The sequence below is a fragment of the Poecilia reticulata genome, chromosome 8, assembly GCF_904066995.2.
Source record: "Poecilia reticulata chromosome 8, P_reticulata-male-v2, whole genome shotgun sequence".
NCBI lineage: Eukaryota > Metazoa > Chordata > Actinopteri > Cyprinodontiformes > Poeciliidae > Poecilia > Poecilia reticulata.
In genome coordinates this window covers 1,342,528-1,369,528 of record NC_088837.1, presented here as the reverse complement: position 1 = coordinate 1,369,528, position 27,001 = coordinate 1,342,528, and the positions used below count along the sequence as shown (strand labels likewise).

At 40.1% G+C, this 27,001-nt stretch overlaps 1 protein-coding gene and 1 long non-coding RNA gene across 3 annotated transcripts in view; one reads left to right on the top strand and one right to left on the bottom strand.

Annotated features, from left to right (window-relative positions):
• septin12 (septin 12) overlaps positions 1 to 20,880 on the bottom strand; it is a 55,167-nt gene extending 34,287 nt beyond the window's left edge. Inside the window, exons 1-2 of the mRNA XM_081609574.1 lie at positions 20,607 to 20,880; positions 4,243 to 5,775 (exon numbers count right to left, since the gene is read on the bottom strand). Of these exons, the coding sequence (XP_081465700.1) occupies positions 4,243 to 5,775; positions 20,607 to 20,661 (1,588 nt within the window). The 5' untranslated portion in view covers positions 20,662 to 20,880. The remainder of the gene's footprint in view (positions 1 to 4,242; positions 5,776 to 20,606) is intronic.
• Positions 17,530 to 18,574, top strand: LOC108166468 (uncharacterized). 2 transcript variants are annotated; one of them, XR_014088467.1, is made up of 2 exons: positions 17,530 to 17,618; positions 17,791 to 18,574. It is a non-coding gene; the product is annotated as an uncharacterized LOC108166468 (long non-coding RNA). The 2 variants fall into 2 exon arrangements; XR_001776829.2 differs by having other exon boundaries at positions 17,536 to 17,667.
• Positions 20,881 to 27,001: the final 6,121 nt, after the last annotated feature.

Genomic DNA, 27,001 nt, shown 5'->3' with positions numbered 1-27,001 from the left:
CATCCAGAATCCTCACACAAAGACTGATATATTCCAAGAGTCTCTCACTCCGGGTCAGTAGGACTGGACAGATGTCCAGAAGACAGTCAGACACACAAGGTCATTGCTGAAGAATCTGGCTGTTCACAAAGTTCTGTATCCAAGTATATTCACAGAAAATTGAGTGGAAAGAAGAAGTGTGATAGGTAACAGGCCTTGAGAGGACTGCCAAGCAAATCCATTCCAGAGGAGTTGCCACACAGACGAATAATAGACATGGCCTATAAATGTGTCTTTCTCCATGTCAAGATATTCCTGAACCACAAACATGTTTTTGTTTGTTTGCTTGTTTGTTTTTTATAAATCAACCATATTGTTGCCTGAAAAACTATTTAAAAGTTGGGAAACCTTTTTTAGTGCTTCTGCAACTGATGAAAAGTCTTTATTCAGTTAGTTTGTTGGCACAATGCAAACCAAGAACTCCTTCCTGCCTTACAGCAAAATAAGTTTCAAATGAAGACGTAAAGTTTATAGGGCTCACCTTCAAACGTGGTGCTGAAAGCAATAGTCCACACTGACTTCACTTGATGAGAAAGAGCGTTTTTATTTTTACTTCAGCAACTTCCAAAACTTAATAATGTTTTCACATTTCCTTAGTGCACCATGAATTGTGAATGGCCTCCTTGTAGAGGCAATCACTCCCCTGTCAGTCTTCTGCTGATGTCACTGTGAAACACAGAGCCAACAGACGCCACACGCACTCTGAAGCTGCAGAACATGTGCCTTCTGAGCCACAGCTGCCCACAGGATGGTGGACAATTAACCCAGAATGCAGATTGAATTAAATAAATTTGATTACCGCTATCGAATTACATTTTCCAATTCTCAGTTTCAAAGACTTGATTAAGACCCAATGTATGCCTCAGCACGCGAAAGGGTGTATGAAGGCTTGTTACTTGTAGAATGTTTTTCCTTCTGGAAATAAATTCAGCAGCTAACATGTAGCGCCACACTGTGGATTTCTTCTGCTCTCCTGTGATCTGTGTACATGTGTAAATCTGTCACTAGCCAATTTTGCTGGACAAGAAATTGTTCCGGAAGTTATTGCGGTAAACGATAATATTGTTGTATTGAGAGTAATATAATACAATGTAATTCTGAAAGATCAATAAGCTGTCAATTCTAAAGAACAACAAACAAAATGAATTATGAAGTCTCTGTAAACAACATTGTGCTTCAAAAAAAGGTTTAGCTGAGACCAAAACACCAGATTAAAGACTTTGGTCATTTAGCTTTTGGTAGAAAGAGAGAAAAGAGAAAAACAATAAATCATGCAAATTGAAATTATAGAGCTTATTTTAATTTATCATGTGAATGATAATGCAATAGGCTTACAAAAATGTTCTCAGGGTGTTGTAGTCTGGATTCATCATCAGAACTCTTGGTGGTTTTATTTTTTGAGTTTCACCGTAGAGTTCTGATTGGGCTCAAATCCATAAGCATTTTGTGTAACTTTAAATAGAGGCTCAAGCTCCAAATGGAATCACCAACACCAAGATTTTCCTGCTTTTGTTTAAGTAAAAAGTGTATCTTCTCCAGTTTTTAGCTTTTGTTGAACATCTTCCAGGTGATTTGTCAGAAGCAAATCACCTGGGATGTGTGACTGACAGGAGCCCATCTCTGCCGATTCTCCAGCAAAGCAGGGCGGAGCCGCATGCCCATGCAGTGCACTGCGCTTGTTACAGTCTCATTGGCTTCTTTTTTCTTTTTTTCCTCAACTATCTACTCCTCTGTTTACACTACAATGAATAGATTAACGGTTTGCATTGTGTGTTCTAGTTTGACTTTCTCTGCTGTCAAACCGAAGCCAGGGCTTTCGGTTTGGGCCATAAATCTAAAATCTGTTTCCTATAGTAATGACTTCATGTCTTATTTTGTTTGTATGCTCCAGTTGGTTTTTTACCACCAGTGTCTGCATTAGGATCCGTTCTTTCCATTTTGGCTGCTGGCCTATTATGTTTGCTTTGGCTGCTGTTCTAAGGCTTCAGGCCTTCATCTGTGGATCTACCTCAACTTCCTGGATTTCCTGCCCTGCTCCATCGTCTGTGATTAAAGTTTAGATTGATTTCCATCAACCTGCTTCCTGCCTGCTCTCTGCATCCTTCACATCTTGGAACATGACAGAATCTATCAGCTGGGTGCAGCAGAACAACAAGTTTCATCTGGCTTTCCTCGCTAAAGAGAAGGTCTACCTCCACGATGGGATTGCCGGAGCGGAGGAAATCCCCACAGCTGTGTGTCTTCAAACTGATAGCTTGGTTTGTTAAAATGAGTGTATTCAATCTGCACTTGAGAAGACTCCTGAGTAAACATCCTGAGGTCTCATTAGACCGGATCAAAGAGACACTCGAAGGAGGCCCTCTGTTTCATCCTTCTAAAGGATGTGCTTTGGATTCACAGACTATTTGTGAGAAAAACATTCATCTACCAAGTTCAATTGAGCTGTAATTACAACCCCTAAGACAAATCCTTCATGCACAAAATCAGGTATTATTTTATGAGGTGCTAACCTGTTTATGAAAACTCCTTCAGGATTCAGTGCCGTTTCATTTGACCAGAAAATACTAATTATATGCAACAAAACATCAGAGTTCTAGGATTTATGTTGACACACAATGCTTTAAAAAAGTATTAACCCACCTAACTATCACCATAAACCATACCCTCAACCACAACCAATGCTTTAATCTAAGCTGTATCCAAGTCAAGTTACCCAGTGACCTTTTTCTAATCTTAAAGCTGATATTATTTATGCTACACTTGTGCTATTTTGTGGAGCAAACATTTCTATTTAGTGCCACTACCTTTGTAAAGACAGCAACGAAACTTTCAAGAAGTCAGCAAAGATCCAACTCCCACACATTAACCAAATTTAACAAAATTGGCGCCAATATTTAACAACATTCCTGCTGATTTGTTCTGCTATCATTTAAAAATAAATATATATATATATATATATATATATATATATATATATATATATATATATATATATATATATATATATATATATATATATATATATATATATATATATGAGTTCAAAACAAGAAAACCACAGAGTAAACAACTGTCCTAAATGATCTAAATCAAATAAATTTGGTGTCAAATTTGTGTTGTGCAAGTTTGTGCTGTCAATTTTTTGTTTCATTTCGCTATGATCATTTTTGAAAGTTTAAAGATTCAAGTGTTCTGAAGTTCAACCCTCCTAGCCACATCATTAAAACCAGCGTTAGAGCTCCATACTATGAACTGCACAGCACATCTCACCCCAACATCATCAAACTCTTCCCTGTTCAGAGGTGAACACAAAGTTTTACACTTTAAAGCTCAGAGTAAAACTTTGGATAATTCAGGCAGAGAGAGTCGTGATATTCCCCCTCAAGGTGAGTGATGAGTGACTGTTGGAACCAGGGAGAGATGCAGGTGTTTGTTTGGCGTCTTTTGCACACCTACCTCCACATTGTTAGTTTGTTCCATAACAGCTGAGGTGATCACGAGAGTACGGCATTGATGAGAGAGGACAGCAATCACTCAAAATAAATATAAATATTAATGCCAGTTTAAGCTCTGAAGACAACCTTTACCACTTGGTTCAGCCTCAACATCCATGTTAGCCTCCATCCTTTTGATCATCAGACATCTTGAAGCTGAGACAGTAATTGAAGCTCAGCGTGTATTTTAAGTGAGACAATGAGAAGACTAGAGAAATATTTCCTACCAGGTAAAAGAATGAATGTTGTTTGAGTATATATTGATGTTAATCGTACCTGGAAATTACTAATCAAATCACAAGCAGCTTTGACGTGCTGCTTAATTTTTGAGGACAAACTCTCATTTTAGGCTAAATAAATGAAGTAGAAACTGCTTATATTTGATGTTTATATGAATGTAAAGGGCCAGGGGAACACATTTCAAATAAGGTGTTCATGTGTGCGTGCGCGCGTGTGTGTGTGTGTGTATGTGTGTGCGCGCGTGTGTGTGTGCGTGTACATGTGTGTTACCATGACAGTACAATGGGTATGAGGTCAAGGTTTGCGTGCTAACCCTGTCTTTCTGTCAGTCTTCATTATTTTGTGCAAGTGAGCATCCTCGTGCAAAACACTGACAGAAATTCTCTGTCATCACTTCTATGCAACACACACACACACGCATACAATCTGCAATCGTACATATGTGGACAGTCTTATTTTCCTGTCTTACCTCCATATTTCTTGTTCCCCTCCTTTCTCATAGTGATGGGTGTGACCTTGGTGGGACAGCCAGAATTAGGCGACAACCCAGCAGTACGTTGGGTCGGGTTTGGGGATTGGACTGCGGGTCCTGTGGTGGTGTCAGTTGTGACAGGCCAAGAGAACAAAGCAATCCTTTGTAAGATCAGGTCCACGCTCTCTTTTTCATCATATTCGCTATCTTCCAAAGATCCAATAACTCTGGAGCTGAAGGTGCTGGAAGAACAAAATTGACTTTGGAGATTGGAGACCATGTGTCCAGCCTGGGACTGTGAGAATTGATCCCTCTGAAGGCTCTCAGCTGAGGATAGGGCAAAGGGCGCAGGAGAGCAAGTCTTCTCTAGAGCAGTGCCGGGATGTTGTGAGGGAAAAGGAGAGCGAGGAGATATGGGTGAACGTGGATAGTTATTGGGTCGAATTGGTGTGTCAGAGGAACTGTCTAGGCTGCTGAGAGAGGCTGATGGGCTGGCAGCTGTGGATGGAGGGCTTGGGTTGTAGCTCTGAAGGTCATTTGCGCTCTGCTGGGAACGATTTGACGCCTTTGGGCTCCTCAGTCCCACCTCCGGCTTGGAAGGGGAGGCCGGTGAGACGCTGTTCACCAGGCTGTCCAGATCCAAAGGAAACTTGTTGAGACGTGGAGTTTCTTTGGCTTTGGGCTGCGGACTCTTGACGGCCCGAAGCCGCTTTTGGGAAACTTCTTTTGATCCGCATTCTTCAAAGGAGTTTCCACTACGCAGACTGTTCCAGTTAAAATTCGCATCGACATATTTCATTCCTGGAGACATGCCACCACCATCTCTTAGAATTCCCAAGTTCTCCTCTCCTGGAAGTTGGTAGTCAAGTATTGACATGGTGCTGTGGTTTAACACCTGAGGCTCTCTCATATCCAGCATCAGCTCAGACCCTTGGTTCACCTCCGACTTGAAAACACTCCCATGTGAGGAGAACTTCTCTGTATTCGCTTCATGATGTTGTGACCAGTTGAGCTTAGATCCATAGTACTCCCTCTGAGGTGGAGGGCTGTGATAGGAGGATAGCTTGTTAGCTGGCATGGTATGGCCACCACCAGTAGAGTACTCCAGGCTGGACGTAGAGCTGTAAACACTGTCGTTGTCACTGCCAGGTCCCGACAGTGTGGAGCAGAAGCTGGGGTTCAACCTGCTTTGGAAGGAAGCAGCTCTGGTCACAGAGGAGCTGGAGTTGGGGACGACTGGCCTGTTCATGGTTCCTCTGTTGAAGGACAAGCTGCTGCCTACAGTGCGGCTCTTGAGAACGGGACTGAGACCGGAACTCAGACGTATGTGGGAGTCCGCTGCAGAGACCGTGCTATTGTTGCTGACGGCAACAGGAGGAGACTGGCCGCCTACTCCTGGCCCCATGGTGGGTTTGTTGTGGTTCAAGATGAAACGGGAGGAAGACGGGGAAATGGAGGCAGAGACAGAGGAAGCTGAGGTGACAGACGTCATGTCATCCATGTTTTCGTCATCAAACGATCTCTTCAGTGCTGCAGATGGAGACAAGGAAGATTCAGGTCACAATAAAGGTCAGTGGTATGAAACAGATCAGATCAAGTCAGCTCAGCTAAACTGAGACTGGAGAGCTCAGAAGGGATATTATAAAATGTTTTTTTTTTATTGAGATGAGTAAATGTGGTGTTGTAGTAAGTTAATAGAAAAGTTTTGAAATCCTTAGAGAACTGAAAAGTAACAGCTAGTCACACAGATGTACCTTTTCAGCTGGATTTCAGATATTTAATTATTTATTTATAAAGATTTTGTTGTATAAGTGCCCTTTATTCACAGTAATCAGACAGGAAATGGGCTGAAATAAGGGGTCAAAGTAGAATGGCTGCATTGAGGACTAAAAACCTGCATACGGTCACCTGCTCTACCTCTATGCTCTATACCTCTTTAAAAAATTGCTAATTGCAAATGTTCATATCTGATGTTTAAAAGGTTAAGGACTAAAACCTGGATTTAATCAAAGCCACAAATTCCCCAACCTTAAAAAAATTATTTCCAGTAGCAACAATTTTGGACAATAGCCAAACTAATATTCCTGACATCAGTTTATTTATATCGTGTTACTGTTAAAATAGCAGAAGGTAAAAAAAAAAAGACAATTATTCTGCAAAGTTAGCATTTAAACTACTAAATGTGGTAGTATGACCTCTAAATGTTTGCTTAAGTTTGATTTACTATAAGATAACAGTAAGAGCTGGTCTAGATAACATTATTAGAACTAATAATCCAGGTGAAATATTTGTGCCTTCACACTGACATAAAGGAGATGATTGATGTTGTGTTGAACAATTTGTCATTTTCTGTGTTGAGTCCAGGAAACTTATGTATTTTTATATAAAGTTATCAGTCTGTCAGAATCTCATGGTTTCCCATCCCTAATAAAAGAAAAATGCAAGTGAGCTTCCCACTTTCCAAAGCTCCCTCTCCTGCCTCTCCTTCTTAAAACCCATGTTGGAGAAGACATGTACTTCAACACAAGTCCATCCATCCATCCATCCATCCATCCATCCATCCATCCATTCATCCATCCATCCATCCATCCATCCATCCATCCATCCATCCATCCATCCATCCATCCATCCATCCATCCATCCATCCATCCATCCATCCATCCATCCATCCATCCATCCATCCATCCATCCATCGTCTTCCACCGGCGTCAGGTCGCAGGGGTAGCAGCTTCAGAAGGGAGGCCCAGATTTCCCTCTCCGCAGCCACTTCTTCCAGCTCTTCAGGGGGAATCCCAAGGCGTTCCCAGGCCAGTTGAGAAACATAGTCCCTCCAGCGTGTCCTGGGTCTTGGGCCTCCTCCCGGTGGGACGAGACCAGAACACCTCACCAGGGAGGCGTCCTAACCAGATGCCCGAGTCACCTCAACTTGCTCCTCTCGATGTGAAGGAGCAGCAGCTCTACTCTGAGTCCCTCCCGAATGACTGAGCTTCTCCCTATCTCTAAGGGAGAGCCCAACCACCCTACAGAGAAAACAAGTACTTTACTTTTGAATATTGCAACTTCCTGTGGAGGCATGGAAAGTTAAAATAACCTCTTGATTGGATTAGTTCAAACTGAGTTTTGCTGAACATCTTGACCAACATAATGTCAATTTCTGAGTATGTTGTTTAAGCTTCAACTATTCAGAAAACTTGATTAAATGTTCCCAGAAGAAACCAGTTCATTACGAGTCATTGGTTCAGTCATGTTTAAGAGCTAAAGGCTAAACTCCAACGTAGAGTTCACATGTAGCTGTACCTGTGGAACCGCAAAGCTCTGTCTGTTGGCTTATGGAGTGTAGACGCCTGCCCTTCTATGGGAAAAGTGTCCCCTTCTACAGAGAAGGACACACACACACACACACACACACACACACACACACACACACACACACACACACACACACGCACGCACGCGCACACACACACACACACACGCACGCACGCACGCACGCGCACACACACACACACACACACACATTCCTTCTTCCTGTAAGCACAAAGGGCAGATTGAGGTCGTCGCTGCAGTCAGGACATCAAGTGGGGGGTTTCATTACAAAAATCAGCCATTGCAATGTGACACACCATGAAAGGGTGTGGGGGTCGGGGGTGGTAGAATAAAATACCAACCAAGACTTGGCTCATTGTTCAGTCAATTAACCACTCATAGTAGAACTCCTATGGTAGGATTTAATTTATTTCTTTGTAGAACAACAACAATAAAACAAACTGAAGCTACATTTTGATGGCAGAGCTATGAAATGAGTAGTGCCATCTTTTCCTCAAAAGCATCTTTTAAAGGGGCAGTGTTATGTGTTTTTTAGGCACATTGTACCATTTTCTATTACAATCAAGTAACTATATTACCTTCTGTTACAAAAATGCCATATCTATCAAATATGACTTAAAAGAAATTTGACTTTGTAATTTGCTTAATTAAAATTTGGTCTCTGTCTCTTTAAAAACTCCTGCTCTTTCTGAAACTCAGCCTTCAGGAAATCATCACAACATGGCTCCTCTATTAACCCTTTTACAACATTTTACCAGTGTTTAACTGAGAAGTAGCTCCTATAATGAACTCAGCAGATGCTCAGTCCCGCCAGGTGTTTGCTAATTACAGCTGGCTAGTCTGAAGGAGCTGAGTTGGGGAGTGGCGGGGAAGGGCTGATCTGTTAGGCGGACATGATGTAAATCATTGAAGAAGACTTGAGATGGGAATTGTTTTCAGTCTGTAGAGATTAAAAGCTGGAAGAGACAAACCTCAACAGAGCGGCAGCTTTAATTGTATTTTTATTTGTAAAATATATTGAAAACCATGTATGACTTTCCCTGCATCACACAATTAATCTCTGCTTTTTGTTGTGACCACATGAGACCACATATGTCTCATGTGGTTGTGATGAGACAAATTATGGCAAAGAATGAGATAAATAATGAGAGTCGGCCTTCATTAAAAGCATTCTTAGGTGCTGTGGTGGCACAGGGGAAAAGCATAAACCATGTATTGAGGTCTTAGTCCTCATGCCAGTGGTCGCACGTTTGACATTTGCTGCATGTCTTCCCCCTTTCTCATTTCTGTCAAACTACTTTCAAATAAAGGCCACTAGAGCCAACAAAAGCTTTAAAAAAAAAGCATTCTTAAAGAAACACAACACTGTTTCTTTCAGAGCAATACGTCAACAAGTGCTAAAGAACGCTGTACCACTTTTATTCATAAGAACAAAATTATTATTTTGTTAAGCTAGTGTCTGCTTGGATATCTTTGTGATAGAAATAAAATAATAATTAGGTGCAATGAGGCCTAATTTTAGCTAAATAAAAATGAAACGCATGTTCAAACCTGAGCAGCTGCTGTATGAAATATTAACGAGCAACAATTTGTGTTCGAGGCAGTTTATGTGCTAGCTTCCAGAGCTATGCTAACAAAACTAATGACTGGTAGCAGCCAAGCCTTAAATCACACACCTAGCTGCACAGCTATTGGCCCTCAGCTTCTGCAGGCTCCAGGCAGTCTGAGGATGTCTATGTGTGGACTCGACTTGGCTCACCGAGGCTGCAGGCCCATACCTGCCCTCCCTGCAGTAGATAAGACATCCTGGTATCAGGTAATTGCTGGCACCATTTCAAACTCTGCTGAAATAATTACCTGTGACAGTAATGTGCCTAATTTCAGCTCCGTTTTACCTTTTACCTGAATAGACCCTGTTAGACAATATGCCATCTGTTAAAGTCAGCGCCTAACGTTGTTTCTCTATCTCTTCATTATCCCCTCCCTCTCTCACACGCACACACACACGCACACGCACACACACACACACGCACATCCAGGCACATTGAATACCTGAGTAGGGTTGTCAGTCTGTCCATCCTCCTGCAGATTGTTTCACCTGATATACATGTGTTTTAATTAACTGTATGCATGTAGAAATCCCAACTTCTATGAACTTTATCCTTTTGTGTAATGTTCCTGTCATATTTCCTGACACAAGCCCGGGCTATTTAATACAATCGTAGAAATTTTTCTGGCCCAATACCAAGCATTCCATAGTTGACAGGTGAAGAGTTGGAGAAGGTGTTACTCTGCCTTATCAGTAGCTACCTTTCCAGCTACTGATAAGTAGCTGGAATTTAGACAAAGATGTGTCCAAATCTTTGTCTAAATTCTGCTAATGTTGAAAAACACAATTTCATAATTGTGGTGTTTTCATTACATAAGAAATGAAATTAAAATCACATGTGATAAATCATCAAAAATATTTTCAGCTTTGGATGTAAACAGTTACATGAGACATATTCATAATTCAGCCATGGCGCTCATCATCTATCAGCCAATCAGAGGAGACGTCAGCGTCTTATTCAGGCATTGGAGCGAAAAGTCCTGCCTACTGGGGAGCGGCTACATATGAGGTGTTGTGGGAAAATTGTAGTCAGTGATTTTACATAAGAATTATGGACTCATCACATTATGAAATGTGATGCTGTGGAGCCAGTTGCACAGTGAAAAAAACAAAACAGAACATCATCCTAATACTACTTCCTGTTGTCTTCTTTAATGTTTTTGCCAGTGGTAACATCCAGTTGATGCATCGTGTGATGCTAAAAAAAAAATTTCCATTGCAGTTTTGAAATATACATCTATTCCTATACGGCTGAAAAAACACTTCATCCAAAACTTTTTACCAGAAAACTTTAGTGTTTTTCTTAATTGGTGTGTTCCCATTAGGCAAATTTATTTTCGTAATTTCAACTTGCACAGTTTTATGGTAAATGGAAATGCAAATATTGATGCAAAATCACCATATCTGATGTACAGTAAGAGGAGATAGTACAATATACAAATTATACTTTCAAAGACTGGTATGAAATTAAATATTCATTATTGTGCACAGGTTAACTGGTGAACTGCTTTAATCATCTTATAGCACAATAAAGTAATTATGTTACCTCCAGCTAAAAAAATCTTGTATATATTAAATGTGACTTGAAAGAAATTTGACTTCACAATTTAAAACCTTGAAATTGGGCCTTAGTCATTTTAAGAATTGCTTGTTCTTTCTGAAACTCTGCTTTCAGGAAGTTATCACAACATCTTTAATAATGTTTTTACCAGCGTTTCACTGAGAAGTAGCCCATTATAGGAGCAGCAGTTCTACCAGGTGTTTGCTAATTGCTGCTGGCTAGTCTGAAGGAGCTGAGTGGCGGAGCTACAGGACAGAGCTGCTCTGTGAGGCAGAAGCTCGGAATTTGCAGCTCTGGGGAAGAGCTGCATCTCAAAGGCGGGGCTACGTCCAACTGTGCATTTTGCACAGCTGAATGGTTGCCATGGAGATTAAAGGATTTCTCAAACATGCATGAAAGAATCAAGGTAACACTGCAGGGATGTCTAAGATGAGGAAAAACACATTTGTCCTCAGAGCAGCGCATCTCCTGGACTCAGATCTGTCCTTACATAAAACCGTTTCTCTTCATTAAAAATGTTTAATTCTTTTTTTTAAAGCATTTTCCTTGTTATTGCACTTTTTAAAGTTATTCCTATGTGTTCATGTGACTGTACGTACTCATGCCGTTCTCCGCACCTTTTAAATTTCCCCTTGGAGATTAATAAAGTTTTATTAAGTTGAAGTGAATTGAAAAACCAGCATCAACATCTTCAGGAAGTTAAGCTACATTAGCGTTAGCTATGGGAATCGAGAACCAGTTCTCAGTAAATGACCTGATACAGATTTTCTAATTAATCTCAGTGAAAACTTACTCCACCTTTCAATATGAACATACAGTGAACTATGAGTCTGATGGCAGTTCATGTAGTTTAGATTCAAATTCTGTCAAGATGATGTTAGATAATCTACACGTGTGGTTTAGAGGTTAAAAATTAACTGTAGTTTTCCACCACAGGGTAATGCTCTCAGATACTGGACAGCACACTATGAGTTTTCTGCTTTATTTGGTTTAGTTTGTTCTAATGTGGAAAAAATAGTTCAATAGACTAAACTATTTTACCACCATTTGTATAGACATATTGTTCAGTTTTGTTCAGCCATAACTCCCTGCCTTTGTAAGCCAGGTGTATCCAATTATGAGAAGATCCCATTCACACCCAGATAACACCGGAGAGAGATTATATGTTCCTCCTGGAACAAACGGCTGCACATCAACACACCTGGGACTGTCTGCTAAGTAAACGGTCCAATCCATGAAATGTGGCAATAAATATTAAACATGCTGCTGAGAACAACCAGTTATTACACACTGAGACATAAGCTGATTTTTCTCTGGTATCTGTGATGCGTACACTCACCTTGACATTATTTCAGTTCAGCATATACTATGTACTACATATATCTGCTTGATGATAGATTGACAGGCTGATATATTTTTTTTAACTCCGAGGCAGCATGCAATCTTACAATGCAATGCAAAACTCCTACATAGCCATCAAAGTAAAAATGAGACGTTTTTAAAAGTTTGCTAATTAAGAAACATGGACTGCATTTACACTTAATATACTTAACAGTAAATGTAGAGAAATGCTCAGTTGTAAAAACAAAACAAAACAAAAAAAACAATGTTTTGGATTTACAAAATCTGACACACATCCTGAGGGAAGGTAATTAGGCTTGAAGCTGGAGTCCTGGGAATGAAATGAAACTGCAGGTAATGTCTGAGCTGGTGGTCCCATGTTTCTCCCCACTGCTGCCTCCACCCAATCAGACCAGACTGCACTCAGGGAATGGAGCCGTGCTACTGCTGCATCCTCAGGCAAGACAGCCCAGAGCTATAAATGACTCCAGAATCTGCATATCTTCACTAGATCTGAGTGGGAAAGATAGGGGAGGCCACCAGGAGAACGTCAACGTGATGCAGGCGGACCCTACGCATGAACATTATCACCATCATCAGTGCATGCCTCCTGTTTACAGCCACACTATAGTGTTATGGGGTGCCTCACCCCTAACATGGCACCTCTCACCCCTCTTTGGTCCTACAAATTGGTTTTCAGTTTGGAAAATAACATCAGAACTAAATCACAACGGCAGTCATTTAAGGTTAGCTTAAAGCTGCAGAATGTAACTTATAAAATAAAAAATGTTTTTTACACAGTTGTTAAAATTATCATTATGTCATGACAGCTCCCCTGCCTTCTCCCAGTGTTTCCAGTACTATCTGCAGAATTACACCTCTCAGTCACAACCAATCAGAGCCAGGAGGATGGACTAATGGACGGATTTTAGTTTTCCATCCATATATCATCTATACTAGGGATTCTCAAGTCCAGTCCTCGAGAGCTACCATCCTGCAACTTTCAGATGCTTCCTTGCTCCAACACACCTGAATCATTTGATTCAGGTGTTCAGAGCTGACCCGTCTGCTGGAGTAAGGATGCACCTAAAAGTTGCAGTATGGTAGCTCTCGAGGACTGGACTTGAGCACCCCTGATCTATACCCACTTGTCCTTTCAGGGTTTCTGCCCTAGACAGATTGCCATTCCATTACGGGGCAACACTGACACAACCCTGCAGCACACACACCCAGGCCTCCTCCCAGTGAGCAGCTGGATGGTTAGATTGCATGTGGGAGACAGGAATTCCTACGTCTGATGGTCCTGGACTTTGGAAGGAGCAACCTTCCTCTGAACAGACTTCTCTGGCTGCTGATGAACCTGTGCAGAGTGGCCACCATTGTCCAGTGCAATATCCTGGACAATGGGATATGTCCAGGATATTGGCCAGAGAGTCCAGCCTGGAGCTGACCGCTGAGTCTGCCCAGCTCATCAGTTTGTCCAACTTGGAAAGGTCTGCCTCGGAAGTGGCATCACCCTCAGCATGCCACATTGAAGGACAGAGCACTGGTGACCACAGACTGATGAAACATGTTGCTTCCAACATTTGTTAAAAGATCTTAGCCTCCTCAGGAAGTACCTGCTGCTCTTCCTGAGCAGAAGTCTTGGACTGGGTCTGTCCCTCCCAAAGCCGATCACCAGCTGCTTAGTGTTGGAGGGATTGAGCTGCACTGGGTCTGGTGATCTCCCTTCACTATTTCAATTAACCGGTTTTCTGCTTGAACCATTATCCCTCCACCTTTGCTGCCATATCCCATTTCCTGTGGTGCCTGTTCTAGGTGCACTAGCTCCTTCTAAATCAAACCATTTACATGCCCAACACTGGTCTAAGCCTGGACCAAATTTTGTTCTGATTCTTCTTTTTGCTTTAAGGGTAGTGAGTGAAATTATCTGCTAACGCCATCTATCTGTGATTTTAATTTCACATCTGCAATCTTTACCTCATCTGTTTGGTCTCTGGGGACTGTTAAAGTTAAAGTAACAAGTGTTAAGAAATGTACGCTCATTGCTTCAACTAACAACGTAATTGTTCCCTGCAATTACTGACCAGTGAACTGGTAAACACTTAGAGGACAAGAACTTCAACCTGCCAAGTGGAACAACTTTAAGGTGGAGGAGTTGAGTCTGGACTTGTTTATTTCAAAAGATCCACCTTTAGCAGAACCAGTGCATAAATAAAACTTGTAATCTGTGCCCCTTAATAAAGTTTACACACGTTTCTCCAAGATGTCAAGCTTTAACATTATGACTGACTCATTATAATGTAACCATATTTATTGCAAAGAATTCTGTCTTCTGCTACTAAGAATTCCATCATTTATTACTATGAATCCCTTCCTTTCTTATTCTTTGTAAATAGAATTCCACTTTTTATTACATTGAACTCCATCCTTTGCCACTAAAAATTCTGTCCTTTGTTACTAAGAATTCCGTCATTTTTACTAAGAAATACATCATTTATTAATAAGAATTCCTTCCTTTAATTAGAATTTCATACTTGATTACAAAGAATTCCGTCCTTTATTACTAAGAACTCCTTCATTTATTACTAAGAATCCCTTCCTTTACTGATAATTCCATTATTTATTAGAAAGAATTATGTTGTATATTACTAAGAATTCTATTATTTATTACTATAAATTCATTTGTTACTAGGAATTCTGTCCTTTATTACAAAGAATTTTGTCTTTTATTATTAAAAATTTCATCATCTCTTATAAAGAATTCCATCCTTTATTACTAAGAATTCCTTACTTTATTAAGAATCCCATCCTTGATTACAACAAATTCTGTCCATTGTAACAAAGAGTTCCATCATTTATTACACAGAATTCCGTCCTTTATTACTAAGAATTTCGTCTTTTATTAGTAAGAATTCCTCAGAGTTCAGTTAAGTCTAAACAATCAGACTTTGACCCATTTTTGAGATGTTCCCTATCCGCTTCCAACATCTTGTATAGTTTACTTCTAGCCTCAATACAGACCTGTTTTGATCTGAACCTTTATGTTTTTCATGAGCCACCACTAATGGGCGTCATTGTAACAACGAGCTGGTTTGCCGTTTTCTGCTTAGCGATGCTGTTGGTGTCATGTTGTGGGCAGGGGTGAAAGTAGTTTTAAATTCTTGGGGGTACTTTGACAAAAAAAAAATTATATATATATATATATATATATATATATATATATATATATATAAAGCTGGTTAGCTCTTGAATTGCTACAAAATAAAGCTGTATTTCTTTCAGCCCACTGGCTGAAATGTTGACACCTTGAGATGCCGTGAGACCTAAATCCTGAATATCATGGAATGGATTGCATCCCAGTTTTCCATGTCTGGCATATAACCATTCATTTTAGCTTTTAAACTGGTTCTATTGATCCTGTGTCCAGACAGACAGATAATCAGTAGCCCAGCATCATGACCCGTTTGTTCTGAAGATCCTGCAGCTTCCACTTCTCTTCCTAACATGATGCCTCCTCACCCTGACTTTCATACTGACAGGAGGAACCACAGGGCTCTGTTAGGTTAAAGCTCATCTTATGAAGTTAGGATGTTTTTCCTCCAACAGGTTCAAGAGGAATCACCTCAAACCAGATGTTGGACTGGATTTTATTTCACTGTCATTTGTGAATGTTAGAGCCTCATTTTCAACAGTGGAGCTATAAAGGTTGAAAAAGGTTATCAAGTCTCATCAACATCAATATTTCCACTAAATAAGAGGCAAAAAACAAAATTGTTTGATAAAGGAAAAGCCTCTCAGACTCTGAGCCCAACAGCACCAAACTATATTATTATATTCTACAATTCATTTAATTTCACACAATTATCGCGGTAGAAGCCATTTGTTTGTTAAATACTTAATGAAACATATTTACCGTGTTTGATGTTTATTGTAAATGACGTATAGTCACAAAGAACGAGGTAATTAGTCCAAGTTTGTCGTTTATTGAATGTTCAGAAACTACAGCGGCTGTGATTCGCCAAGACAAAGACAAACAAAGGTAAAACAACCTGAACAGGTGATCAACTCTAAACCACTCGCACATTTTTACTCTTCGTCTCTCTCTGACGTTTAAGCACACCCGTTGCCTTGGCAACCGCCTGCGCTACACAATCCGACCAGAGATTATGTTAAAAACATAACATTCAGTCCGTTATGATATTAGGTTTGCAGGCTTGATATTTATTTTTGCGATTATTAATAAGCCTCTCATGAACACAGTGGTGATTGATTAGTTAATTTTAAATTTCTGCTCTGCCAGTTATTTTGGTAATGGAACCTAAAACGCACAGAATTGCGCAACACCTTGTTGAAACAATAATTACTGAGATTATTATTTTTGTTGGGTCATTAATTTGAACATGTTTTATTGATTTTTTTGTTGTCGTTCTCTGGCACGTCCAGCCAGAGCAGGACGTGCTGGCTTTCAGTTTGTTACCTAAAGCTGAGATCGACTCAAAATCTTCCGCGATCGACGTGTTGCACAGCTGCACGAAGAGTGCAGAAACAATATGAAATGGGAAAAAAGTTGTTTATTAACTGATTAAGTCGTGTTTTAGATTGTTCTTGAAAAACTAATTAGTCACGGCTGCACAGTGAACCCGTTGTTTTTTTGTTTTTTTACAGCGGACAGCCGCTCTCCTCTCTTGCAGGTACCGCGTACCCCCGCTAAATCTTTTAGGGGTGCGCAGTACCCTGCCGTACCCCCTTACTTTCACCACTGGTCGTGGGTCAGGAGGTGCAGAACAGCTCATCTTATTCAGCTTACAGCAGCATTTACCAACACCGTTCCAAAATGTTAAACACCACATTGTGTATCCTGCATTGTATGATCTGCTCTCAACATTCGAAATGTTACTGGAGCTGTAATAACATCACAATGCAACACGCAGGACTTATATAGTTTGTTTTTGGTCCAGACCTGTCATCTGTCCCACCACCGTCATTTCTGTGCAGAGAGACACCAAGTGTGACTTTGTTTACAAGTTAAGATCCACTAACAAAAAATCCCAATATGAAAGCTAACTACAACAAACAAAAAAAGTCAAGACCGCTTTTGTTCCAAATAAACGGACCAAAGGACTGGAGCTCTCAGAGAGAACTGAGGATCTTTGAGAATACCAGGAAGGAAGATAAAAATTTAAAAAATCTCAACACCACTGAGAGTAGAGTACATATTGTAAAGCTGTAAAAACAGTGCTAACTTAATAAAAGTGGTAATTTGGGAAAAAAATGCTCTTTCTTCTAGGCCAGTGTTTCCCAACACTGGTCCTGCAGACACACTGCCCTGCATGTTGAAGACGTTGCTCTGCTTTACTACGCCTGATTCAGCTGATTGCAGTTCAGCAATCAGCAACCTGTCAATTGAAATCACCTGGGCTGAAGCAAGGAAACGCCTAAAACACCTGGAGGACCAGGGTTGGGAAGCACTGTTCAAGGCAAACAAAACATGCAGAGGATTTCTGTCAGCTGTCCAGTGATCGCCAGCTACAGGTGGGAGAGGGAACAACTACAACTTTTATTCTCCAGAGCAACAAATAATGTACATACAATGTGTCATTTCACTGAAATATCTTTAAACCGTATGGATGTTATCTCTGAAACATCTTGGTACCTTGGTAACAGATCCACACCTGTTGCCTATCTTTGTCCTTTATCTCCACAGCCATGCTAATGTCTAATGGTGGAATCATGGTGTCAAACGGATCAGCAGAGACCCTGTCTAACAGTTTAAACTAATTTGTTTAGAGGCCCAGAGAAGCACCTGTCTACACAGAAGAATGCTGAGGACCAGAATCAAAGCAGTGCAGATTTTCTCTTTTCTGTCTTTGCCGGTGTCCCTGCAGGGCTGTGAGCCATGACTGATAACCCTGAGGAAGAGCAAACTATTTAAATTGTGCCGGTCTCCTCCTCCTCTCTATATGCGCTTCCTCACTCTGAGCAGCTCTGGTGTCCATTAATCATTTTCTTGATGTTGGCCTGTTATTTAACCGTTCCAAGCTAATCTGTACCTCATACACCCTGTTTCAACAAGGCTGCTAAAACTTTTTAATAACGCTGACAGCAGCTCTGACATTTGATGGATTATGGAGAAAATTTCAAAGGTGATGGAGAGAGGCAGAGGCAAGAGGAAGCATGCTCTTTCACAGCGCTGCAAGCAGAAATCCATTCAGTGTGATTATGAAAGCTCCATCACATGACAGCCTGAGCACTTAATCCTTGTTAACACTGCACTTAAAGACAGGACTGTTCTGAATGGAAGGCAGATACAAAAGGTGTGTAATATCAAGGCTCTGCTGAATTTCAGTAATTTACCACTATGTGCTGTACTTTTGGTATTCAATTTTAATTTTTCAACTCCCTTTTTGTGTCTGAATCTGTTTCATCTTGAATGGTCCTGTACATGAAATGTGTTTATTCAAATTAAACTGAATTGCCTAAGAAAAAGAGCCTATACTGCTCCAACATGCTGCCTTTATTTAATCTGCAGAAATGAGCAAAGACAAGTAATGGCAGCGTTTTGTTTCAAGCATAATTGCTTTGTGAAAGCTGAGAATACCTCATGAGATGCAGTGGTGAGAAAATTATCTGCAAAATAAGGAAAATAGAGCACTTTCATGGTGCTCTACCATCAAAGTGTTATATGGTAGAATTTAAACATTCAGGGTGACCTTTTCTTGCATCAGCGTTAAAATAACACAAAGTGTCTGGAACAGCCACAAGCTTAGTGGTAATTTTTACATGAGTAGAGACCAAACTGATAAATCTATTTTTCCAGTAATGCCAATTTTGAGAGGCAGGTCTACCTAACAATTTCAGAGCAACATCACATAATTTCCTGCCTTTCTACACCTGATTCAGCCGATTGCAGTTCAGCAAACACCTGCCAATTGAAATCACCGGGGCTGAAGCAAGGAAACTCTTAAAACACACAGGGCAGTGGTGAGAAAATGATCTGCAAAAATAAGGAGTCTGTGACCAGGGCTCACAGACTCTGCTGGGTCTGCAGCCCAGAAAAGGTGGAGCAGGTTCTGTTTGTCTGCTGCATGTTCCACATGTTATCCAGGGAGAAGATGTCTGAGTGGGACAGATTAGCACAGCCAGACTGCTGACGATAATTATGTAATGTTATTCCCTCATAGTCAAAGGAATATTGAAGGTAAAACAAATAAAATAAAACAATATGGACAATATGGCTGAAAAACATATCACGATATCCATGTCAGTAGATATTCATAGTTGCTGAATTGATTTTGTTTAAAATATTTTAATTCTGTCAAACCGGTGGTGTGACCTTTCCTGTTTTATCCACAGTTTTCACTAAATGCTGTTTTTATTTTAGAACAGTTATTAGGCTCAGTGACAAAACCTGAAACTGTTAGCACGCTGTTGCTAGGTAACCAAAGAGCGTGTTGGTTGATGCCATCAACCTCGCTCTGAAAAGCCTTTCCTTTGCCTACATCTCCCAGAATGCTGTGAGGTTCTGGATCAGAGTTCAGTGAATGTTCAATCAGATGTATTATCTGTTGATATTGATCACGTCTATTGCAAAATATATGTTTTATTGTCCAGTCCTATAACAGCACACTGGACCCGAAACAATGAAATGATCTGAAATGAACTGTTCAGTTACAGATTCGATGAAAACCTGGACTGAACCTAAACAGCTAACAAGCACCCAGTCATGTCTTCTCAGTGTGAAAGGTCAGTAATGAGTCAGTCGCTGGTTGGGGATGTTGGACAGGCTGCAGAGAGTAGCAAAATTGTCTGCATGGAGTTTGGATGTTTCTTTAAAATGTTCATTTACAAAACTCAACCACTGGGAAGTTCTCTGTAGTTTAATTTGAATTCCAGCATCAAAAGACAGGTAGCATGTAGCATCAGGCCTACCAACACATGCTGTACTGTACGCATGTTGGAGGGACTGCAGAGTTTTACCCCGAACCAGGCAGGAAGCAGGCAGGAAGCAGTCTCACAGCAGCTCATTCAGAGCATCTGAAGATCTGAAGATACTGATCCCCACTAACACAACACACACACACACATACACACACACACACGCGCGCGCGCGCGCAAACTCACACACACCAGACAAGCCCTATTTGATATCCACTTATCATACAGTAGCCACATTCAGGTGAATGAAATGTTTTTCACATGATAGTTGAACTGCAGTCCTGTTACACTACAAGCCAGAGCAGGCTTTAAGCTCTGCAGTCTGAAACCAACTGGAACTTTTTTAAGTTAGTGGATTATTTGGAGTAAAAAAAAAAAAAAACTGAAAAACATAAGAGATATTATAACAGCAATAATTGGCAAAAATTAAAGCTATCACAAAAAGTTAAACAGGTAAACTGTGTCCTGTTTTGTTTTGAAAAATAAAAATAAAATAAAATAAAACGGATATCCTCCAGGGTCTGTTTTACTGCGTTCCAAACTTCAGCCTGCAGTAAAGTAATTCAATATTACCGCCCCACATACCTTCAAAATCTGATAAGATCCCAGCGAGGTGGTCATTGACTGGAAGGTCCGACATCCTGTCTAATAGCTGCAGAGATTCCCGTCGCTGCGCTCCAAGGCAGAGGAGAAACGAAACGAGCTCTGAGGAAAACTCTGTGGCTCTCTGTCCGTCAGGAAATAACTCAACCCGGTCCGGAGACAAAATACTGTGCAGCAGATTCCTTCACTCCAGTTCGGATCTCGCTGCTCTGTCGGACTGCTGGACCGTCGGAGCCCCTGAGTGGCTGTGGGCCCTTCCCCCTGCTTCATGCACAGGGAGCAGCCGGGAGGGGTGGGAGGAAAAGGGTTGAGGTGGGGGGGGGGGCGGAAGGGGGGGGGGATTGGGCGGACAGAGGGTGGGCGGAGCCGCATGCAACACCTGGAAAAAAAAAAAAAACTTGAGTGAAAACCCCTCCATCCCCCACGAACCTCCACCATGTGAAGGGATGTGATAGAAGAGGAAAAATAAATGATTGGAAATAGCAACAGCATGCAAGAAAAGCACAACGCAGAAAAATAAACGAATGAATGAATGAAAAAACTCCACGCGTTTTACAAGTCACGTTTATTTGAACATTTAAGCAATGAGGCAGATCAAAGTGCCTTATATCATTAGTCACCAGTTAGGAAACATGCATTAACATTACATTTTATCAAACACCATAATCAAAATCATCAAAAAGGAAACTAAACAAATTACTTTGAGTCTTGATTTAAAGGAAGTCAGTGTTTCAGCTGTTTTGGAATGAATCTCCACCAGCTTTCATATCCACTCACTTTTTTGCAAAGATTTTGTGTCTTTCTTTGTTTTAAAACCTAAAAACAGAAATAAAATGATGGTTCTTTAAACGTGAGAATACTTTCTCTAGACAGTCTTTTTTTCTGGGAATTTGAATAGAATATGTAATGATGAAAAAAGTGACAATCGCAATTCTGTAAGTACAGTTTTAAATAATGTTTATATTCGTTCAGAGTTTACAAGAAGAGGAGGAGCGGCTTAATCACAGCTCAGGTGAGGGACTCTGACCTCTGACCCCACGACAACCATCTGTCATGCACTGTATAAATCTGACCTTTATGAAAGAAGGGAAAGCTAATGCTGAAAGAAAACCCTGAGGAGTCTTGTGTCTGGAAGCCAGATAGAAAACAGAACAAACATGTGAACCATCTGATCAGATGAAACAACATGTTGGCCCACATTCAGATGTCTATGGGTGGCCTAATACTAACCCTGCACATTATACAAAAGTGTGGTGGCGGCAGCATCATGATGCAGGGATTTTTTTTAACAAGGACGCGGAAGTTTCTCAGAGTTGACGACCAACCTGAACATCCAGGCAGGATGTTTCCTTCAGATCAAAACGTTTTCAGAATGGCCTAGTCTAGGTCCGGATTGATTTGTTTTCCATCAAGGGACTGCAGATGCAAATTAGTTTGTGCTGTAATCTGGTACAGCACATGGTAAAATTTATGTTTGTATTTTATTACAATGGAGAATTTAGGCCGAGGTAGATAGATTAAAAAAGGCCAAAAAGCTCAGAAACGTTCTAGAAAAAACAGGAACCTTTCTGAGCCACGAACGTAGAAAAATAAATAAATAAATGCTAGAAAAAACTCTGAAATGTTGTAGAAAACTGTGTTTGAAAATTTGAAAATATTTGACTTTTCAAACTCAGAAAATTTCCAAAAGTTGAAAATGTTAGTATTTTGAAATTTGGACATTTCCATGATTTTTCAAGAAAACCTCTGAGATTAATCGCAACATTTCTGAGTTTTTTGACTGAAAATTTGCTCCTCTTTTTCCGTAAACAAAATGTTCCCTATTAGTAGAGTTGATTATTATTAAACTGCTAAAACTGACTTCCTGCTGAGCTCAGTAACAGACTGCAGTGACCATTTTACTTCCACAGAGCAATCCACATGGAACAAACCTCAATCATCAGCTCTGCTACAACAAAAGAGGCAACGATTCAAATAAATGTAACTGCAGGAACATCCAGAGGTCTTCACTTTCACAGAACAGCAGCAAAGACCCATAATTTAGGCTTCCTGTGTGAAGGCCTGCTTCTAATGAGTCACACCAACTCTTTTCATTGTCATGTTAAACCTATATTCACCATATCTCATCAGAGTTCTCTGTTACATCACCCACACTGAGGCTAAAAAGAAGCATTTGTGTCCTTGGTGCACCAGTTACTTCAGGTTATCTCTGTGCCATTTGATCTAAATTACCCTGGAATGCAGTTCACAAATTCTTCACCTGACAGTCTGCCATACACATCAAGCCAGTGTAAGAAGATTCCTTCAGGCCAGCCAGAGCACGCATGAACACACACACACACACACACACACACGCACACACACACACACACACGCACACACGCACACACACACACACACACACACACACATCCAAACACACGCGCACACTGAGAAACACACTCAATTGTCGTCTCACTCACACTTTTATGTAAACACAAATGCACCACTGGGAACTATCAAGCCCATCACAAGCAGAGATTAGGGATGAGTGAGACAGCAGGTTAGATGAACAGAATAGCTAACTGAACACCCACAGTCAGCAGCAACATGCAGCCACTGTAATGTCTCTGTTTGGAAGATTCCTTCTCACACACTCTCCTGATGGTAGCGAGGGTCAGGGGCCTCTCATTAGTCCTGTAGCTCTGAGCCAGAGAGGATTAATGTCACAGTAGCTTTCCCTCATCTGTGTGACTCGTAGATATGGATCTGTGTGCTGTGTGTGTCACGGGAGGTGGTAGAAATGAAAGGGTGGAAGAAATGTACGACAGCGTATTAGGACCAGCGTAGATAGATTTCGTTTCTAAATAAAAAGGAGTAAATTTCTACCAAAAAACTCTGAAATTTTGAGATTCATCTCAGAAATATTCTACAAAAAAACTTAGACTCAAACTTAAAAATCTTAGAAATTTCTGAGTTTCAAAAGTCAAAAAAATTTTTGACTTTCAAAAGACTTTTCAAGCGTTTTTTTTTAATAGCAGGCTAACAAGTTAGCAAGTTAACCTTTAATAATAAGTCGTTAATTAATTTCAAATTAATAAAACAAAAAAAATGCAATGTGACATGAATGTAACATGTAAAGCAACATGCAACACATAATAGAAATGTAGCGGAGTAGAAAATACAGATTCTGAATGTAAAAAGTAGTGGAGTACAAGTCAAAAGTACCCATCATTAAATCTACTGTTTAAAGAACAAATACATGACACGTGTACTTAAGTACAGCCAAAACGTTATTTTGCTTCTTTCCATTCCATCACTGGTGTTTATACTGACAACACTAATCCACTTTGAAGCAAAGTTATGATTGGAGCATTTTGATAAGAACCACTGAGACAGGCTAGCAACCAGTACTGGGTGTACCCCCTTTCTGGCTGGAGATAGGCACCAGCACCCCTCCTGGCCCTACTAGGGACAAGGGTGTACAGAAAATGGATGGATGATCAAAACTGCTGAATGGGGAACTTATGCTCAAAATTCAGCAGGCATCAATGCAAGGACCAATAAGAGTGTGAGAGTAGACACAGTGTATCTGATTACATCATGTAAAAAGTATAGCCAGTCTCCTCTCTTCTCCCTCTGGCTAATACTGAGACTGTATGTTTTTATTTCTAGCTGTTAAGACACCGGCTTTCTGGTTTCCCTAAAAACAATCTGTCCAGCTTTCACCTATTACAAAACTCTGCTGCTCCTGTGCTAACCAAGACCAGAAGACAAACTCATCTGTTTTAAAATCATTGCACTGGCTCCCTGTACGTCTCAGGAATTATTTTAAGTTTCTTTTAGTGGTTTTTAAATGTCTTAGCAATCTTGCGCCATCCTGTCTCGCAAAGCTGCTATTAACTTAGACCCTGAGGTCATCTGGCACCGGACAAGCAGCTTAATACTACTGAACTGGATCATCATCAAGTCTGAGAAAAGAATTGTTGGATGTCCTCTTGCTTCCTCCTTGGACAACACTAACAACCGTATTTTGTCCGAGACAAAAAAAAGTTACTAGAGATGTCATCCATCCTGATTCGCATCTGTTTGAACTGCTGCCTTCTGGTAGACGATACAGAGCAAGCATGACTTTAAGGAGTTTTAAACAGTTACTGATTGGGGTCTCAAAGTAGGTTGACTTTTTATTAGATTGGTGTATGATCTGAATTTTCCCTTTTGGTCTTGTTTTCATGCTTTTTTTTTGTTGCTTTTTTTTTTTTTACACATGTACCTATTGTGATTCATTGTGAATCTCTTTGTGCTGTAGGCCCAATGGCAAAATAACAGAAAGGCAGAAATCTCTGTTCAGTTGCTACATTTTCCTAATATTTGTGTGTTTTTCCATGTTTTTTCTTTATTTTGGTTGGGAATATTTATTTATTTCAAACAGGCAAGAAACAAAAACAGAAAAAAAATTAATAAGCCAAATAATTATGCCCATTGACATGCCATTTTTCATTATTCAAAAAGGAGCAGGTAGATACAAGCTCTTATGTATCTTCTTGTGGGTTTATTGTTTATGATTCTGTACAGTCCTTTGAGCTGCTTTTAGCGTGAAGGGTGCTTTATAAATATAATTGACTGATTTGTGGTTGGTTGATTGATTTTGCAGCAATTTTTGCCTAAGGACACGCTGTCAGTGAGAGGCTCAAATTCACATCTTGACCCAAGTTTCTAACTGAAAACTGTCTGCCGTCCACATGATTTACATCCTCATAACGTAAGATTCATATAGCCAACCTGGTGAAGACTTGGTATCAGATTACTTAAAGGGAAGAAGCCAAACAGGAGGAGACAGTCTAAGGATCTGGGCAATGTGTGCGAAGGAGACCTTGTGTCCAGCAATTTCTGTGGTTGATATTAACTTAATAACGTCTTTAACTCACGTATCTTCATTAAAAGTATTTGTCTTATTGTCAAGTACTTGTCTTATTAAAAGTACTTGTCTTTTAGACAGTAACACACTAAGGCCCCGTTTACACGACAACAATTTCGGGTGAAAACGGAAGAGTTTCGTTGTGTTTGTAGTGTACGTTTACACGAAAATGGCGAATTTTTTCTCTGACAACGGCACAGTTTGAGAACAGGTTCCAGAGTGCAATGTTTCTAAAACGTACTGGTCTCCGTTGTTTTGTAAACAGAGTAAATGGATCTTTTTTGTCAGGGACTCCCTAGTTTATGTATAGTATGACGCAAAACATAGCTGCTTTCTACAATCCACAGAAGAAGAAACTACTGACAATGCTGGTGTTGTCTATGGTAATTACTTTACTGTATTTGTGTCCACCGGCAAGATACCAGCTAATATTAGCTACAGTGTTTGGTGTAATACGGGGTTCAGCCCCACTATAAAGGATAATTGAGATTCCGTAAATCTAAAAAAAATGTATTATTCTCTAACATTGACTTAGATTATCTGACACAAGAGCCTACATTAGAAATGAAACAATGTAGCATACATTATAAAACTTATTATGTGTTATAACATTCACCAGCAAAGTTTACACAGGTGGTAAAGACTATTATTTATATGTAATTCTCTCACTCTGTCAAAAGTAAGATACATCCCAAATCTTCCATTTTTGTTTTGTAGGTTTTATAAAGACACGATGTGAGGAATAAGTGGGAGATATCTATAAAGAGAGACGGATTCACTGCAGCACGGATGAATCTCACATCGGATTTTGGACTCAATCTCAGGTCAATCACTGAAGCTAGAACTCGTCGGCTGGAAAACATAGATATATATCTATATATGTATGGATGTATATACATTCATACATATAAACATGTATCCAATATATATTATTCAGTATTAATAATTATTTATTTGTCATTATTAATCATTATTTATTTGTGTTTGTATAGTTATATAAATATGTATTGATCTTACTAAATAAATTAATAAATAAATTATGAACGGCTGTGGGCTTTGTAATATGCTCATCATACATCAATATCAGAATATTCCATTCCTATTCTATTGTTATAGCCACTAAGCATATTTAAATATGCTGAACTATATATTAAAAACATACTTAAAAAATACAATTGTTTAGAAATGTAGTTTTGATAGATATTTGAATATGGTTTCCAGTAACAAAAAAGCGTGTTATGAACGCGCTGATACGTCATTGTGCCTGCTGAACACATAACGCTGAGTGGAGTGGTGGACCGCTCCAAGATGGCCGCCCTAAATCTCGTCAGCGACAATAGGCGAGAGCGGTCCATGAAGCATCTACTCTTATGTCTATGGGTGTTACTACAGTTTGTGTTTCCCCATCAGATACGGTTCCCTCCATGGACATAATGTCTATGGTTCCCTCTGCGTCTCTTCACCGCTCCGCACAGCCCAG